General features: G+C 39.6%; 1 protein-coding gene across 4 annotated transcripts in view; it reads right to left on the minus strand.

Annotated features, from left to right (window-relative positions):
• The window catches only part of CACNA1D (calcium voltage-gated channel subunit alpha1 D), a 347,998-nt gene that overhangs the window by 181,232 nt on the left and 146,817 nt on the right, over positions 1–19,949 (minus strand). For 3 of the 4 annotated variants that reach the window (XM_056865912.1, XM_056865904.1, XM_056865897.1), the window contains exons 8-9: positions 8,811–8,914; positions 474–643 (exon numbers count right to left, since the gene is read on the minus strand). In XM_056865912.1, coding sequence (XP_056721890.1) covers positions 474–643; positions 8,811–8,914 — 274 coding nt within the window. Of the gene's footprint in view, positions 1–473; positions 644–8,810; positions 8,915–9,345; positions 9,450–19,949 lie in introns of all 4 variants that reach the window. The other variant, XM_056865919.1, reaches the window with a different exon arrangement.

The raw sequence follows: 19,949 nt of genomic DNA on the forward strand, positions 1-19,949 counted from the left end.
GGAAGGGTACAATAAAAACAAAAACATAGAACTTTTCAAAGTGATCTTCCATTCTCTCTGTTAGTTTAGTAAAGGTTAAGAATTTAAAACTGATTTGTTTACTAGATACGCATATAACAATTAGGGTTGCAAACCTCAAGGTAAGGGCTGGAGATCCTTGGAATTACAACTGATCTCCAGGCTACATGGATTGCTTATTCATTATTTAATCAAAACATTTATTCCAATTTTCCTGTAAAAAAATGGCTGATTTGGAAGGTGAAAGTATGGCATTGTACCCTACCAAGGTCCTTCTTCTAATCCTAACCCTCCAAGGCTCTTCCCTCAAACATCCAGGTATTTTCGAACCCAGACTTGCCAACCCTAATAACGATCCTTTGCAAGCAACTGATTTGGTCCTATACTGAGTAAGCTCTTTTTAAAGCATGCTATAGTCTTTCTTAGTAATAATACAGTGAGAAAGAGGGACGTACTATTTCGTTTGCCTTCTTCATCACCTTCCTCTTCATTCTCGGGGTCAATATCTTCTGCCTGTGTAATCCAATCCAAATAGCCTTTGAGATCTTCTTCAAGCTGCTGCTTTTCACGCAGCTTCTGAAAATCTCCCCTGGCCTTGGCTTTTTCTCTTTCCTTGGAAAACTCCCTATTGGGTTCAGATAAAACATAACAGAAATACTGATTTATGAAGCTGTATATTGTTCTGACCATAAATTTTGATTTTTTTTGTCGACACAGCTAAGCAAAACAAGTGATACAGAAATGTGAACAGTTTCCACAGTTACAACAGTGATGCAAAACATGCCATGCTGCATTCCTTATACATTATACTTTTCAGCTGTGATAAAAATAGTGTTTACAGAAACTGAAGTTTTCTGTTGCCGTATCTATATTGGCATCATGCTAGATTTCTACCCACATCCCCCCCTCCTAGTAAACATTAAAGGTTTGTTATAAAAATTTCTCTCAGAAGCTGTGATTCCAGACTACCTAACAGCGCCTAGATTTTTAAACATAATAAATTAATGTGATTTTGTACATGAAAATAGGGCTACTAATGAAATGCAGGAACATCTGAGGAGTACTAGAGTGAAAAGCTGAGACAAAGGCAGTTCATTTCAGAGCTAAAATTGGAGTTGCACATAGGACACATCTATGTCAGAGATAATTTCCTTGATCACGAAGAAACTGCTGTAACATTCCAATAGCATTTTGGTTCGTAAATCAGCTCACCCTGACAATCTTGACTTGAAGTCTCTTTTTAATAATGGAAATAAAAGTTAACCCAAAATGGCAAGTTTTGAGTCTGTTCTTCAATGTTACAAAGTGCACTTAATTGCAAATTACCAAAAACAAAACAAAAAGCCCAATAGGAAATAGCTAACAAAAAGCCATCAAACTCAAAACAATCTGAATAGGCAAGATTTTCTTTCAGGGACCATAGTTCTATACTAGAATGCAGGGGAACCCAGATTCAATCTTCCGAATATGCACCTAAAATATTTCTAGTGCTGACAATTATGTAAAACTTTTCTCAATCAGAATATACACGCCCAGACTAGATAAACCACTGTCCTGACTCTTCACACAACTCATAGTTAAACTGTGGAACTCCCTGCCCTAGGATGTGGTGATAGCTGCCAACTTGGAAGGCTTTAAGAGGGGAGTGGACATGTTCATAGAGAATAGGGCTAGCCATGGCTACTAGTCAAAATGAATACTAGTCAATAATGAATACCTACTCTCTACAGTATCAGAGGAGAATGCCCATTATATTAGGTGCTGTGAAACACAGGCAGGATGCTGCCGCAGTCATCTTGTTTGTGGGTTTCCTGGGGGTACCTGGTTGGCCACTGTGTGAACAGACTGCTGGACTTGATGGCTTTTGGTCTGATCCAGCATGGCTTTTTTATCTTCTTATGACTTTTAACCAAAAGAAAGGTTTCATTCCAGTCTACGTTTACCTCTTTCTGCACAAGATCCCTTTAAATGAATGAGACTTATATGAGAGGCATAGTGCTATTGTTGAATGGTTTCCATTAATTTATTTTGGGCTTGCCCAAAGAGGTTCCACCAGAAATAAACTGGCCCTGCCTTTACCACTCCTGTTGAATAGTATCAAAGGTTGCATGATATGGATTCAGTCCACTCAAACAGCAAATTCTTACTGTTTTTTATAAGAAGTGAACTAAATAATTTAATTTGAAATTGCATATGTGTTCTTGATGATTAATCGCATAACCAAATGTTTAGTCCAACTTTACTGGTGATGGCCAAAGAGACATCCCAAGCAATAGAGCTCAATTGTTTTAACATCAGCCAAAATTAAATGTTTATTTTCCCTTTCTTTTATGATTTGATCTTTGTAAGAGAAAGATGAAGAAAAAAACACAGACTGTTACAAGGAAAGAACTGGGTCTTGATTGTACTACCAACTGCCTCAGAGAAAATGGCAACTGTCTTTATTATATTGAAAAGTGATATATGTATTTACACAGCCTGGTCTTTGAAACATTAGAGGCTACTAAACTTCCTGGCATAGTCAAAACAGCAGTTTTTTTGTTCCACCTTAACTAATAATAAAAATATTGATAAATATGTTTTTGTAGACCAGTACAGAATGTATCCCATTATGTGTGAGATGCCTTTTTAAAATCATGTGTTCATGACTGACAGGTGTAATAAGGAGATATAATTGGCTCCATCTCCAGCTCTTTGCAATGTATACATGCAATCACAAACAGGCCTATTTCTCTGTCATACATTATGGGGTGTACTATCAGTACACATTATTGTTTGTTTCAAATATAATGCCAATCCATGGATGATGGAGCATTGTTTAATTTTGAAACATTGGCTGGAAACGTTTAGTTGACCATAAGGCGAGGATTATTTCATAGTTTGCATCATTTTAATGAAGAATAAAAAATTTAAAATCTTTTTTTATTCTATTCATGAGAGAAAGAGTCAACTTTATTTTTTTCATTTTTCTTTTGTCTTATTAAGCTTTGGCTCAGCTGAAAAAAAGAAATACTGTCAAGACATGTTCATTTTCCTTTGCCAGAAAACCACAGCTGACAATTCAGGGCTATCTTCTGTTTTGTGCATCATTATTTAAATGCCTTTTCCTATGAGTTCTCTGTGTGCCCTTTAGACAAGTATTCTGAGGTACTTGTGTATAAGAATATATAATAATCAGACCTATTTTAATAACACTGATCCACAGACACAGGTAAAAGTAAGCATGACTCCTTTGCTAGATTGCCGTGTGTCAGGAAAAATATGCTAAATTAATAAAAAGCTTATTTTAACCTATTATGCTTACTTACAGAGAGATGTATATAGGGACATGTCAGTGCAAACTCTTTGCTGGCCTCCAGCAAAAAAGTAAATACAACTTCCAGAGTGTGTTTGAAAAGATCTTACTTGTTCCCATGGCTACCCAAAGAAATAGTAATGCCTTCAGCAGAATCTGTCTTCTGCAGGAAATATCTTCAAGTGGTTAGGACTGATCTTGGGGAACTGATTATCATGCCTCATTAAAAACTATTCTGCTCGTAAATAAGATTTTTTTAAACTTCATATTTTCTCTCCATAACAGTAAAATAATCCAAGCAGCCATGTAAGCAGTTCAACAAATCTTGAATGCAAAAATCTTCACACCACTGGGCAATCTGACAGTGCTGGGAGCACAGGTCTTTGCCATGTTTCCTTCCCACAGCATTGCCTTCTGACCCCAGGGAAGTTGATTCCTGGGGTCACGAGATACTGCAGCTGAGGGTCTGCACGGAGGAGGGAGAAGGGGTGAACACACCTACTCCTCCATCATCCACAAGGCCTCTGATGCTAAAGGGAAGGGGCAATTTCACCCACTTCTCCTTCCTCAGGGCAGTTCTTTGACCCGAATAGCTGTTAGGTCACACGAGTCCTCTGACCCTGGAAGTCAACCTTCCATGGGTCAGGAAGTACAGCTTCAAAGATTCGCATCTGCCAGTGCCTTCCAAGGATAGAATGCTGAATCCAACCCACTCCAGCTTTGACTAGATGACCTCTGTGTGCCTAAAGGCATAAGAATTGTCTTACTGACATTTTCTGTCCAACAAAGACCAAACAAATGTTTCCGGGATCCAAAGCTAGACTATATGTGTGACACAAGTCTGTTCGGGAATCCTCTGACCCAATTTGCAGAAATATGTTATATGGAACTAAAGTTCCCAAGTGTGGCAGGGCCCAATTCAGCTCGGTAGCATGCTGTGGAGGCAGGACAAGCTTTGTTTGCCCCACTGTGGGGCTGCACATATACTGAAGTACAGGGCAAAACAGGGCCCTTCCATAGCCATTTCAGCTCAGGAAAATAGTGTGGGAGAGAATGCCGATGCCCCTTCTCCCCTGCACTGTGTTCCCTAGTTGAATCAAGCCCAGGTGCACTTGGGAATGTTAGTTGCCCAACATCACGTATGTCTGCAAGTCCCTTAACCTGACTCATGTCACACTATCATCTAGTTTGGCTCTGGGAAGCTCACAATTAGGGTACAATAGTGTTGGCCATCAGCTTGTCCCATTATCTGCTGTGAGTGGATGTATATTTCACTGTCATGGCTAATAACAGCGGAGAGACTGAGCCTCCATGCATTTACCTTACCTCATTAAAGCTATCTAAGCCCATGAACAACAGAAAACAATTATATGGTTGGTGAAGATGTGTTCATTTTGTGTGCTTTGCACTTATTGCTAATTAATCTTATTGCATAAAACCAAGTTATTATGAGAGAGAGAAAAAGAGAGTTTCCTCAGGTCATTCTTCCTATGGAGAATCCCTATGGAATAAGTGGTTTGAATATCAAGACCTTTGTGAGTAGTACTAGTTATTCAAATAGCTTTCCATGTAAACTCTTCCAATTTTTCTCACTGTTGTGCAATTGCACATAATAAAAGATTATCTTATTAGAAAGGGGAAATGTCCGTTCATTAAAGTATATTAACCAATCAACTATTTGCTTTTTAAAAATTAATTATATCAATTAATTAAACACAAATGCATTATGTGAAATTTTGTGTGTATGCTTTAAAAGTCGTACATATGAGTATGATGATGTGAATCCTTTGCCTGAGTCAGAAAGATTTTCATCTGGAATATGACAGGGGAAGAGTGTCTTTAACAGACAGGTCTTCTTCTCGGAATGTGTAGGTCTATGTATCTGGAAATAAAAAAATCCCTATGATATTTCATGCTCGTCTACATGAAATGTTACTCCAAATCTAAAGTTTTCCAATTATAATTTCAACCCTTAATGTCCAGTTCAAGAAAGATGCTGAGAACGATTATGCACATGATAATTAGAAAAGAAATGCATGGCTGCTGACAAAATGAATTAAATAGATGATAGCCATCTAACTTTTGTGTCCTTCAAATACTGGGAACTTACCCTCTGCTGTCAACAGGCTGCTTAATTTAAAATATTCACTAAAAATACCCTCTCTTGACCCTCTACATTAATAATAATAATAATAATTACTAATAATACTTTCAGTGAAGCATTCTTTAAAAACCAGTTTCAGCAATACATTTTCACATACCCACCCTCAGAGAAGGCGAGATGTAAAACAAAACATCTTTACATCTTATCCACATTTTAACACATTGATCATGCAGTTCACAAAAAGAAAGGCAGAACAGAAATGCCCTTCCATAGCCATTTCAGCTCAGGAAAATAGTGTGGGAGAGAATGCCGATGCCCCTTCGATGGCTTAGAAAATCACAGAATGGAAATCAAAACATTAGACACTTTCAACACAATGACCTTAAACCAACTTATTAGGAAATATTCTTAAGGAAATATCTTTACCTAAGATTCCAAATTTTAATTCCTAAAATCCAGGGAACTCCAAACAGCCATGTTTTTAAGTCACAGGGGTTGTTTTGGAACTTATTAGTATTATTAGTATTATTAGTATTATTATTATTGGATTCTGATAATGTTTTGAAAAACTGGATTACCTACAGACTTTTATGTAGTCATATGCATGTAGAAATCACATGTCATATGACAACAGAAAGAATATTGAAAGAAAATTGATAAATATGGACACAATCCTTATGGGGAAGGGCCATAGCTCAGTGGTAGAGCATCTGCTTGGCATGCAGAAGGTCCCAGGTTCAATCCCTGGCATCTCCAGATAAAAAAACTTCTGGCAGTAGGTGATGTGAAAGACCTCTGCCTGAGACCCTGGAGAGCCGCTGCCGGTCTGAGTAGACAATACTGACTTTGATGGACCAAGGGTCTGATTCAGTTTAAGGCAGCTTCATGTGTTCATGTGTTCAGTCCTGTGCACTTACCTACACTAATGTCTTAGGGAAATAGGTAGAAGGAACTCAGCATAATGACTTTTCTTTTTATCCACATGATGCCCAGTTACAAAGATTAGCGTGGTGTCGTGGTGTAATGATTAAAGTAATGATTAAAGTGTCAAGCTAGGATTTGAGAAACCCAAGTTCAAGTCTCCACTCTGCCATGGAAGCTTGCTGGGTGACCTTGGGCCAGTCACACACTCTCTGCCCTAACCCTAGCTAGTATTTGGATGGAGACCTCCAAGGAATACCAGGGGTGTGACACGGAGGCAGGCAATGGTAAGCCACCTCTGAACGACTCTTGATGGCAAAAGAAAAAAACAACACCTAACATATTTCTAACATTTTGTGACATTTTTATAATTTTTACAATGCAAGAAACATATGTTATAATGTACTTGCATCATTTCCCAAAACTATTTGAAGGAGAGGCTGTTGCATTAGTTACTCCAGGGACAACTGCACTAATTGGTAAAGGCTTTCTGTATTTAAGCTGGCAAAGAGACAGTATTTTAATTATTCTAGAGGCACTCTCATATATATTATTTAAATATCAGATTTTCCTTAAGCCAACATGAAGTTTTCATCCCAAATTATACGAGAAGGCTTTTTAGTACATACAGCGGAACATTTATTAGAGCAATGATAACAGTATGATAGGAACAGAATGGGTTTTCCCCAAATAACTTCCCATTTTATTCACAATTTTTTTCCTAATGGCAAAGTGAAATACAGCATTTTGACAGGCTGTTCCACACTTCATGAACTGAATGTCATTAGCAATGGTTTTAAAAATTTCTTCCAAAATAAAAAACAAAATGGCACCAATTTGGAAGCAATATATCACAGCTTCTTCCGAGCCAGCCCGATTGACCAGGAGGCACACAAAAGATGCAAACACCACAGCATACATTCACTTCAAGACAACAAGATCTGGAAAAGCTCCCCATGGGCTGTGCTCCTTTGCCATAGAAGATTATAACTTCCAAAGCAGCATAAAGTTTTAATTACTCTGCACCTTTTCCCTTAAAACATTTTATTGTCTAAAGGCCCTTTTTTATTCTTCTGTGGAAAATATTTGTGTGATACAAATCCATTACACAGATGAAAGCTGCAAACAACATGAATGAAGCTTAGAAAAGTATAATAGAGGAAATAGGTGACTGTTAAATTTTTACTTATTACCTGATCGACTTATTATTCCATTCTAAGTACAGCAGACTGTATGAATGTGCTCCTCCTTCATGTGTGCCAGAACTCCGCATAACGCCAAGGAAAGAACTAGAGCAACAGCCTTAACGTTCAGTACTCAACAGAAATATGGCATTCACCTGGTACTTAACAGATACTCTCCCTCTACATTTTGATGAAAGAAAACCTTTTTGCCAGCCATTCTTGGTTTGAGTAGCATTCTATTTAACATCGAATTTGACAATCAAGACTACATTAGGACTAGAGCTGTCAGGGGGTAGCTATGTGTTTTCAAGTTTACTTGTATCCAGTTAGATAGATCTGTCTATTCTCCTTTAAGTTTCATTGCTTATCATGGCCTGGAAAGTTGAGATTACGAAATGGGATGCAAGCAGAAGAAACATGCACTTCAGGGTGCCCACCTTCCCCTTGCGCACTTACATATCCTGGTGAGGGTGAATAGTTCTGTCTGTTTCACACTATACTGGCAAGGAAGTGTCCAAAAGTAATGCTTGCTTTTATAGACTACTGAACACACCTGAATGGATGTAACCTGCATATAGTTAGCTGGCAACTAGCCATGTAGTACCAAGAATGCAACAGGCTTTCTGTTTGAGAGCTGCATGATGGTTTGCATTTCCTCAAATTGTTGTGTCTTTCATAGCCAACAATGGAAGCCAGCTGCATGCATAGTACATTGGATTAAGTTCAATGTCATTAGGAAAGGCCAGCTGAAAGCACGACATATTGTTCAATACAGAAGGCATTAAATGTTTTGCAGAACTGAACAATGAGTAAGCTTTTTTATATATCCGTTTAATAGAAAATATGAAGCACCTGTTAATAAGTATGTTCAACTGGAATTTACACAAAAGATCTGTATATTTAGGTAAGCTTTTCAATATTGAAGCGAGGCTTTTGGAAGGGGACAAGAGCCTTTATCTCCTTTTTAAAAAGATATATATGCTTACATGGGTGTCATCGATCACTGTGTGCAAAACATTGCTATCTAGTTACTGGAGGTTATTTCCAACAATGAGGAAATGACCACTTCATTTGTGAAACTCTGGGGATCGGCAGGCATTGTAAACACAAGATGTCATAGACAGATAGATACAAACAAGAAGTTCAGGCATTCAGAAGAGCAAATGTTGGTAAAATGACATACCAATCCAAGGCACATGCAAAAAAGCCATAACGGTGAAGCTTGAGCAAACGCATAGGTCATTTTACACACTGCAGAGGAATATACAAGGTTAATCTAGCTGCTTACCCACTAAGTACACCAAGAACCAGGTTAAGTACGAAAAATGAGCCAAGAATGATAAGACTAACAAAATAGATCCATGGCCATTCACATCCTATTGCATCATTTACCTGTAAAATGTAAGGAAATAAGTTATGATTCAGCTATGTGCTACATAGCAGAGTCCCTTTTGCAATTGACAGGTCACATAGGTATCCAAATATCAGTTTCTGGACCTTATGCCAGATGGTAGAAGTCAATACTGAAAGGGTCGGGATATTTTGTTTTGTATTGGTATTTGATGCACTGATTAATGAAATACAATTCACTAGCATTTTCATATTTACTTTCTTAAAAAGAAAGATCTGCCCATTACTGGTCAGAAACTGTGCCCTAGGTAGTTTTGCCTTTGCAGCTGCAGCAAAAAAAGTAATAATCCCAATATTTTGTTCTATTTTTCCCTCTCATTTTATATTGTTCTTCTTTCTTTTCAATATACCTATGTGTTCATGGCAACTGAATGCAGGACTCTGCATCTAGGACGAAAAAGGTGTATGCTTACCCGCTCAATACACCAAGAACAAGATTTAGTACGAAAAATGACCCAAAGATGACGAGACTGACAAAATACACCCATGGCAATTCAAATCCCATAGCATCATTCATCTGCAAGAAACAAGATGATCTTATAGAACCAGTTTACTTGTTCATGTGTAATAGTGAACAGTCAGGTAGGAGAACTACTCATACAAGTGTGACAAGATACACTCCCTTTCATTATGATCATAAATAGGTGAAAAAAGAAGAGTTACTATGATCCAAACCCCATTCCTACTCCAAATGCATCGTCTGGAATTATTGCAAAACATGAGAAAATATTAGAATGTGATTTTTTTTGACAAATACTATAGTCAACAATAGCCATGCAGATTAGCTTTGGCCTTCACACATTAACAGATCACTTCAGGATACAATGGTTCCATATTAACATACCACACCGTCATTAGCACATTATCTTGATACTTACAGGACAATGACTAGCACATTACTTTTGCAGGACAATGACTCAGCTCAAACCCAACCCCTTTCTGACTATATCTTCCTACACACTTGACACTGAGAGACACTGTCCTTCAGTGTTACTACTCTGAAGATGCCTGCCACAGTTGCTGGCGAAACGTCAGGAAAGAAAATTCCAAGACCACGGTTACACAGCCCGGATAACCTACAAGAACCACTTAATGCCCTATTTAAAAGACACAGAAAATATGACAATATGTGGAAAGGCTCTTCTGATTAATAATGAACAAGACTTTTTGTCTTTTTTGCTATCCCGATGTAGATCTTGCTTGGCAGGAAATGCAACAGTAAGGCATAGAGTCAGATACTCAATTACATAGCATGATACAGTTTCAAAAGAACAATACTTTATGTAACACTAACACTGCATTAGCAGTTAAACTAACTTCAATTTCTCCACATCCTGTTCAGTGGTTCAGCTCTTTCTGATGTCCATTTTTAAAATGTCAGTCTGCGCTTCTCAGAAGTGTGCTTTATGGCAGTTTTATAGCACTGTGAGTCAGCAAGATGCACAACGTTTCAGGATTAGCTAATTGCTGTTTATCATCTAAGGAAAACAGGAGGAGCTAAGTCCAAAGACAAGCAGGAGGAAGATGAGAGATGTTTTGATTGTGTCTCTCTCAGTTTTGCCCTGGATCTTCCAGACAAAATTTTACAAAGAACTCCTGAGTTACTAAGTAAAAAATTGTCTTGGATTGTATCCCGTTTCCACAGGACAATATTTTTCAAGGATTTCCAACAGAATCCTGGGCAGAGTTACTCCAATCTAAGCTCATTGAGTTAAATGGATTTAGACTAGAGTAACTGCATGTGACTGTACTGTAAAAATCCAGGACTTTATCTGCTGCAACTATGCTTTAGCTGCTGCTAAAGAGACCAAAAAAACTTGAAAACTTCTATAGACTTTTTCAGATTATCATTTTATCAAGAAATAAATGCAAAAAATTACTTATTTGTTACTGGGGATCTAGATGTCTTTTACACATTGTGCTTCTGTTGATCAAAAATTGTATTTCCCCAATATCAGATCTGCAGCATTTTATCTCTGGGATCACATAATCCAGTATGTAAACCATCAATTGCAGTATATGCTGTTATTTGCAATTCATGGGGGAAGATGGTAAAACACCTGCTGGAAAAGGGTTCACAGCATCAGAACTGATGCCCTTCTCCTTTCCATGCTATCACAACTTTCTGATGTGTAAGAAGTTTATTTTTTACTTTCATTATGTATGATGGGTATTCAGTTAAGATTTCTTGGGATATCCATAGGTCAACCATAATTCCTTAAGAAGTTTTCAGGGTTATCATACTGAGAGACAGATGTTTGCCTTGGCATCTTTTTTAAATTTGAAAAATATTCTTTAACATACATAAGAACAGGAATTCACATTCTGATACGACAGGATTGCAGACAGAAGAATATATTTGTCATTCCTGCTATTTAGAATCCCTGCTGTTAGGAGTATGTAACCTTCATTGACAGAACCATCTGCCAGTCTTTATTTTTTTTTCTGCTGTTGCTTTTTATGCCTATCAAAAGAATTTTCTTGTTCTGAATGTTGTTTATTTTTATCACTCTATGCAGACTTTATATTTCAGGGCAATTGTTATCCTATCCCAGTCAGAATAATGCATAGATTAAAATTTCTAACTGTCCCTAAAAATGCCTGGGAATTATATCAATATTTATTACTAGGTTCTTGCACCTTAGCCTCTTTTATACTTCTTAAATGGATGGAAATACCTTTCTTACTTATGATTCATAAGTTTAATTGGCATTTTAAGTCAGTAGTACTTTTACCAACATCTAAAACAGCCTTGGAAATCAGGGCTTTCTGAAATAGTCTGAGATTTTCCAGCAGGCTTTGATGTTTGCTCAGTAGGTCAACTAACTCTGGAACACAGACTTCAAAGTCTGCTGGCCAGTTTCTCTCTCTTTAAAGAATGGCAGCTAGTTTCTCAACATCTTGCTGATTTCAAAGGCTCTGTTCTGGGATCTCAGAGGCTTACACATCAAGTAGGCTTAAAGGGGAATGCCTTTCAAATCTAGCAGTTTACTCACAGCTTGTCAGATTTCTTACTTCTTCCCTATGCTCTTTAAGTTTCAGAAAATAACCAGACTGCAAGCTCTCTCAACTATGCTCTATGCTAAGGGCACTGAAGGTGGGAAGTGGATGTTGTAGATGTTTTGTGGCTTTTTCTCCCCTCTTGTGAAATCATCAGATTATGCATTTCCCTATTTTAGCACCAACAGCCAATAAGAAAAGGTGGGCATAATAACATCAAGTCAAAGAAGTGGCAGCTCCAGTAGGAGGAACAGGGGATGAGCAAATCACTGACCTCTCCCATAGAGAGGCCAGGTATGCCCAGGGAAGGAGCAGGGCTATTTGTAGTGTTGCCAGGTTGGGAATTACCTGGAGATTTTGGGGGTGGAGCCTGAGGAGGGCAAGATTTCGAGAGGGGAAGGACTTCAATGTCATGGAGTTCAATGGCCAAAGCGGCCATTTTCTCCAGTGGAACTGATCTCTATCACCTAGAAATCAGTTGTTATTGTGGGAGCTCTCCAGCCACCACCTGGAGATTGGTGGCCTTATCAATTTGGACCTTTAAAGGCAGGTTCCTGGAAAAGGCCAAGGAGGAGAAGAGGACATAGCTGTGATGTAGCGAGAGCTGTTGTCCTGGAGAAAGGAGAAGGAATAAGGTGGCTCAACTCCCTCCCCTTCCCCATTCTGAGGCTGTGGAGACCTGCTTGATACATCCAGCAAGATGGCAGAGGGCAAGCCAGTGGAGCTAGAGAGGGAAGAGTCTAACATCTGGCAATCCTACTTCTAACCCACATGGCTATTACTCCACACAGGTCCTATGGCACTGGGAACAAACTTTTCCAAGGTTGGAAATGTTCTGCTGGGGGGAAGAAAGAACTGGGATGTCCTGCAGAAGCATCACTGACCCACTGATGGAATGCAGGATCCAAACCAAGAAGTCAAAAACATAATTAATAATAATAACAACAACTCTAGTAAGGAATAAGTTAAGGGATACAGTTCACTCAAATGAATCTTGGAAGATGATGTGTGCATGTATGCATGTAAAGTGTCGTCAAGTTGAAGCCAACTTATGGCAACCCCCTAGGGTTTTCAAGGATAGATTAACAGAGGTGGTTTGCCATTGCCTTCCTTTGCATAGCAACCCTGCATAGGAATTCCTTGGTGGTCTTCCATCCAAATACTAACTCTAACCCTAACCCTCACCCTCACCCTAACCAAATACTAACCAGGGCCAACTTTGAGATCCTGATATCTGACAAGATCAGGCTAGCCTGGGCCATCCAAGTCAGGGCAGAAGATAATGTACAATAGGAATTAATGCAACATGGGTCATCTGCAATCGGTTCTGAAACCATTAAACTTTGGGTAAATTAGATTTTTGAGTTCTTCCAAAATGTACCAGCCCATAAAGCTTTTCAAATGATCCAGATTCACACAATCATATGGCGGAAAAACTCATGATCTGAAAAACCTACAACTCATGGGTTTATGAAACAGTGTATATTTGGGAAGATGTGATTTCTGACAAGAAAGTAGTTCTGTTCTTCTCTGACACTGCATCTGTTAGGAGTCTCATAAACGTAAGGTACAAGGCATCACATCAGAATAAATTACGTTGGGTTTTGTGGGAATGGTTATCTCCTTGTAAAGCAGTTTAAAATTATTTCTCCCCAAGTGTGCTCAGCATGATACACTGCTCACTCAAAACCCTAACATTTAATCATCACACGTCTTCTAAGCCACAAACTTTTCAATATTTATATTTTCCCTCTGATAATACTATCTGCTTCTCTGAACGTTGTTGTGAATGTTACTGTGAATGTAATTCATCACAGACTCTCTTATACTCTCGTCTGCTGTAGATTTTAATGAAATGGCTGAACATTTATTTCTTATCCATTACTTCATTTGAGTGAATATCTAGGACTATCTCTTTTAATTAGCAAAGAACATAATCCATCATAATGTTCTCCAGCTCTACTAAAGTGCTTTCAACTCTCTCTCATTCATTTCTATGCAGTTCATTCAGAATAACTTTGCAGTGGAATGGAAGCTGCAAGTTTTCATGTGCTCATATTAACATTAAACTAACTATTACTCCAACTTAACTTTTAAAAACACTGAATGCTATCCATAATTTTTAATTCAACATTAAATTATCATGTTACAATCATTCAGAATTCTTAAACATCAGAAGATGTTGCTAACTAACAATACAATTGGGTCTTGTAGGTTATCTGGGCTGTGTAACCATGGTCTTGGTATTTTCTTTCCTGACATTTCGCCCGCAGCTGTGGCAGGCATCTTCAGAGGAGTAACACTGAAGGACAGTGTCTCTGGAGACACAGTGTCTCTGAAGACACTGTTCTTCAGTGTTACTCCTCTGAAGATGCCTGCCACAGCTGCGGGCAAAACGTCAGGAAAGAAAATACCAAGACCACGGTTACACAGCCCAGATAACGTACAAGAACCAATGAACTCTGACCGTGAAAGCCTTCGACAATATAACAATACAATCTTCACACCTTTTTAAGATTGCCAGCAGGCTTGGAGGAAAATGTACTGTCCATTTAACAGAGGTATAATGTGTGAAAATTGATCATAAATCTTTTCATGGCAGGGAGGCAAATACTATCACCTGGTAAATAACATCTTATTAACCACCTATTAAAATGACAGGGCATCTTTCTTCTCAAGGCAGTTGGCAACCCTATACCATTCTAAGTCTAAGGATGTCTTCTCAGAATCATACTAAGGGCTACTCAGTTGGGCTAACTTCCAGAAAAGTCTTCTTAAGATCTAGGAACATGTTACTTAAGAACTCTTGAATTTATAAATTTTTCTGAGGTTTTCTCAGAATCCTGCTAAGGTCTATTCAATGGGGCTTACTTCCAGAAAAGTATTCTCAAGAACTAGGAACACGTTACTTAAGAACTCTTCAGTTTATACATTTTTCTGAACTGATTTTAATTTAAATCTTCAAATGTCAACACAACAGGTATACCCTTCTCCTCAAACCCCACCAGTTTAAACAAGATGTAATCTACATATAGTATATACATATGACATATGCATATGTTGAGCTGGTATGGCAAAAACAGAGCAAGAACGGACACAGTAGCACAAATCCTTAAAATTTTTCTGATGTATTTCATCTACCAATGTAAATAAACATAACAACATCCAAACTAACTACTTTTTTCCAGATCTGTTCATATTTAAATCACTCTGATTTTATTTATAGTCTCACTTCACCATCAGTTATGCCCCCAACACACATCTTTGTGTTAAATGTTGGTTTATGAGAGAAAAACAAACAATTCTGTGTGGCTCCCACTGAGTTCAACAAATAAAACAGTTTGACATGGAAGGGAATAGGCAAAACTCAACTCACTCTGGGTCCCAAGTAGGGCTGTTGAAAACAAAACAAAATCGGTTTAATTCGGTTTCGGGTTTAAATGGCCTTTTTTTGTACGGGAAAACCTGAATGCCGAATTCCCCTATACCGGTATAGGTGGGAATTCGGCTTTAAATTCGGGATTCCCGAATAATTCGGCCATTTAAACACATTAAATGCATTTCGCGGCTTTTTGCAGCTCCTGCGGGGGCATTTTTGCAGGTAGAGGTCCCACATTTTCGGGGTAGTTAGAAGGGACTCTCCTTGCAAGAACCCTTAAGTTCGGTAAAGATTGGATCAGGGGGTCCGGAGTTATGGGGTCTGCAAGGGGTCGCCCCATCCTCCTCCATTCAAATGCATTGGCAAAGTGGCTGTGTTCAGACTCTTTAATGTGATGTTAGCAATGTATCTGAATGGAGAAGCTGGGCTTAAAACGGTGGGTAAGTTCACCCCACACCTCCATAGAGACCAAGTGTGTCACACTGTATCTCTATGAAGGCACTGGGCCAACTTTCCCACCCACCGTTTAAAGCCCAGCTTCTCCATTCAGATACGTTGCTAGCATCACATTAAAGAGTCTGCCAATGCATTTGAATGGAGGATGGGATGACCCCTTCCAGACCCCATAACCCTGGACCCCCTGACCCAATCTTTACCAAACTTGGGGGTTCTTGCAAGGAGAGTCCCTTCTAGCTACCTTAAAAATTTGGGACCTTTATCTGCAAAAACGCCCCCGCAGGAGTCACGGAAAGCCGGATATTCGGGAATGGCAAATTTGGCTTTGCCAACCTCCTGGATTTTGTGGGCTCGGTAAACCCGAACCAGAAATTTACCAAATTTGAATTTATTCGGTATTTTTCCGGTTTGGTTATTACCGAATCAACAGCCCTAGTCCCAAGGACGGAAGACATTTCCCCTTCAACATTTTTACTTTCTCATACATGAGCGAATGACTGTCCATTCACTCTTGTGGCAAAAAGTAAAGCACTACTTAGGGGCAGCGTTGTAGTAAGGGTGAAATCTATCTCATCCAGCCCCCCAATATTGAGTGGTTTGGCTTCTATCAACAGGCATCCCTGTAAAGAGAAGGGAAAGCAGTGTATCTCTAAGCTCACAACAGAGATGCATTTTGACCCTTCCTTCCAAGATCTCCTATCATATTGCAAGGGGGAGACCAAGAAATTTGATCCAATTATCCTCACATCTTTCCCAGTCACTTCTAAAGTTGTCTTCTTTTAGGAGGTGTAAAGGCCCACCCTGAGTATCTGGAGCTGCAAAAAGGACCTTCATTCTCAGCTTAAAGGCGGCAGCCCAAGCCCTAGATTCAAATGAGCGCTGCACAAACTCCACCCTGAGTGCAGTTCCTGCAACACAGCTAGGCACTCCAGCCAGCTTCCGTAAGAACTGAAGAAGTGCTCAGAATGCTCAGAAACTCCACTTATCCACACACTTGCCCTAAACAAGACCTGAGGGATTATTTTTTGCATTAAACGCCTCTAAAGCTGCAGGAATATACTGGCCACCTTTTAAGTAAAAACCTATCATATTGTTGTGAAATTACTGTTTATTTACTGTGAATGGTTTTGCCTCAGCTAAAATCCAGTGGGAATCAAAGGAATGTTGATATTCCTTACTGCCGGTAGAGGTGGAAGCTAATTGTTAGGAAAGAGGGACTAAGTGTTTAGAAATGGTCTGCTAGATATAGAGAGCAATCCAAAGCAGGTTGACTTGGAAGAGCCAAATTAGAAGTGACGTCCTCATGGCTGCCACCAGGACACCACAGCCATTTTAAAGTCATTTAAAAATGCCGCAAGGGCCTGATCATGATCCGATCTACAGTGCAGTCCTCTTGTCCCCCCCCACCAAGGTGGTGTGTGTATGTGTGGCAGTTTCAGCACTTGATAAGGTGCATGGGGAGAAACTAGAGCACCTCAGCCTGCTGCACTTAGAGCCTGATCAGGATCAGGTCCTGCAGCATTTTTAAAATGACTTTTAAGTAGTGGTGGCGGCAGCCACAAGAATGTGTCACATCTACTTTGGCCCTAAATCCCATTTTATTCAATGGGGCTTACTGCCAGGAAAGTGTTCATAGGACTTCAGCCTTAAACGTGGCTGAAAATTTGGGAGAGAGTAGCCATTCCCCACTGTATTAGCAAATATGGAAAAACAGCAGGCTTGGAGGCTGGAAGAGACAGAAACAAACAAAAAAGAGCTGTGAACAGTCTGAAGGTGAAATACTTTGGAGTATTAGGTCTGGGACTTTCTTTCTCTCTAGCTCTCTGTGGATCTGAAGTTGGAAGTGAACCTGTTGCCTTGTAGGAGTGCCTCTTTGCAGGGCAATAACTGGGGGTGGGGGCGAGGCGGGCAGTTGCCACCCCTGTGGCATGCAGAGGGCGGCAGAACTGCCTCTCCTACCCGACACAAAGGCGCCTACAGGAGAGGCAGTTCTGCTGCCCTCTCTGCATGCCACGGGGGGAGCTGCCCTCCTCACCCCCCTCTCCCAGCTATGGCCCTGGCTCTTTGCCTCTACCTGTGTTCTGACTGTGCATTTGCAAATAAAGAAAATGTTACAAAGATGCCATATATCTTCAGCGCTCTGTACTACACAGGAAACCAAGCAAAGTAACACTGCCTCTGGAAGTTCTCATCTGGAGAAGAGGGGAGTGTATAACAATAAAAGCTGCCTTCTTCAAAATCAAACACAGCCCATCTGTCACGGTGAGCATTACACTGAAATTAAAAAGCAGCAGTCAAAGAATAAAAGCATTGGTGTCAATTGTTTTTTGCTGCTCGGTGTATAAACACACTCACAGAATAGTTATTTTCTGTTTCCATGGGAGGCAGAACTACTTTAGGAGATAATGCTACTGGGGGAATAAAGGCATTACTAATTAAATCCCTGCTGATTGTATAAACACTTAGCATTAGTGCTGTTCTTCTGTCACCTTCAGTAGGTGATTGCCTTTGGTTACAGAAGCAATCCTCCCTGTATCACAGTAGCTATTACTTGTAAGAGCAGTTGCTATTGACAGTGATAGCTGAACTGGTACACAATATAAAGCTCCATCTTTAAAAACAGGTCTCTGCACATGAGGATAAAGTATCTCATCCAGATATCTGACATCATGCTAAGTATGTTTTTATTAGAAAAAATGTTAAAAATATATATTTTATTAGGGCATTTCATTTACGTCTACTATTTTATTATGATACCTCTAAATCACAAATACTACTAGTTACAGCGTATACTAACACAAAAAACTTTTCTTTTGGTTTAAATATATATCCTTCAAGGGAATAAAATAGTCAACCAGTAGTCCCAGATTTAATATTTTGTAAATATTTTAATATTTTGTAAAACTCTGCCACAGATTTCTTTTTACCTGGTTAGGTACTATGAAAACCAAATAACATTTTGGTCTGAATGAAGCTCATAATGCAACTATTTTGCAATACTTTGGGTATTGAGGTTCAAAACTCTTTGGCTAGGTTTAGACATAACTGCAAAGTATAATTTGTGTCACTATGGCAGCAATCCTAAGTACACTTACTAGATAGTAAGTCAAATTGAACTCAATGGGGTTTACTTCTGAATATACATGCTTAGATTGCACCGTGTGAAAGGGATATTCATGGCTATTAGTTAAAATGTATACTAGTCATGCTGCATACCTATTCTCTCTAGTATCAGAGGAGCACGCCTATTATATTAGGTGCTGTGGAACACAGGCAGGATGGTGCTGCTGCAGTCGTCTTGTTTGTGGGCTTCCTAGAGGCACTCAGTTGGCCACTGTGTGAACAGACTGCTGGACTTGATGGGCCTTGGTCTGATCCAGCAGGGCCTTTCTTATGTTCTTATGTATGAAATAAAAAGTCTGGGGCATCCTGGGGCCAGTATGCTGTTGTCATACTCCTTCGTCCACCTACATCCATAATTAAATCATGGCTTGTAATGCTGGTTTACAGGGAAAGTATACCTCACAGCTTGATTATTCGGATGTTAAGGAAAACTGTGATGTGTCAGAAAAGTGGAAATGTCTTGTTTTCTAGTCATATCCAAGTTGAGAGGGGAGACAGAGTAATGAAGACAAGGATGCTAAGGCTTGCTCATATAACAGCTAACCCTGGTTTGCCAAATCTGATGAACTATGGCTGCAATGCTAATGGGGGGGGGCTGAAGCTCCATAGAAGCTGGCGTGACCCTGCACCGGCATCTGTGCCACTTTAACACAGCACAAAGTGGCACAGAAACCAGTGCAGGGGCAAACAAGCCGGCACGGGAAGCCACACCAGCCTCCGCTGCCAAACCGGCAGGGGAATCCTGGAAGGGAAATCCCGCACCAGAAGGGGGGGGGCTTCCCAGGGCATTCCCAGGAGCAGAGCTGACATTAGTCAGCTTCCAGACTCCTTTCATCCCTTTCGCACTGTGATGTGGCTACGCCACCAAAATAAGTAGCTTAGCCTCACTAAACGAAATGGGGGATTTTCTATTTCCTTTTTTAATTTACTACTTTTGCAGCCAGGAAGCCTCTGAGGAATGGGCTGCCCATTTTACCCATGTTTACTTAGAAGTAACTCTCAGTGATTCAATAGGACTTACAGGTTAACATGCTTAGGATTGCATACATTTGAATGGTT

Source organism: Euleptes europaea, chromosome 1 (assembly GCF_029931775.1).
Source record: "Euleptes europaea isolate rEulEur1 chromosome 1, rEulEur1.hap1, whole genome shotgun sequence".
Taxonomy (NCBI): domain Eukaryota; kingdom Metazoa; phylum Chordata; class Lepidosauria; order Squamata; family Sphaerodactylidae; genus Euleptes; species Euleptes europaea.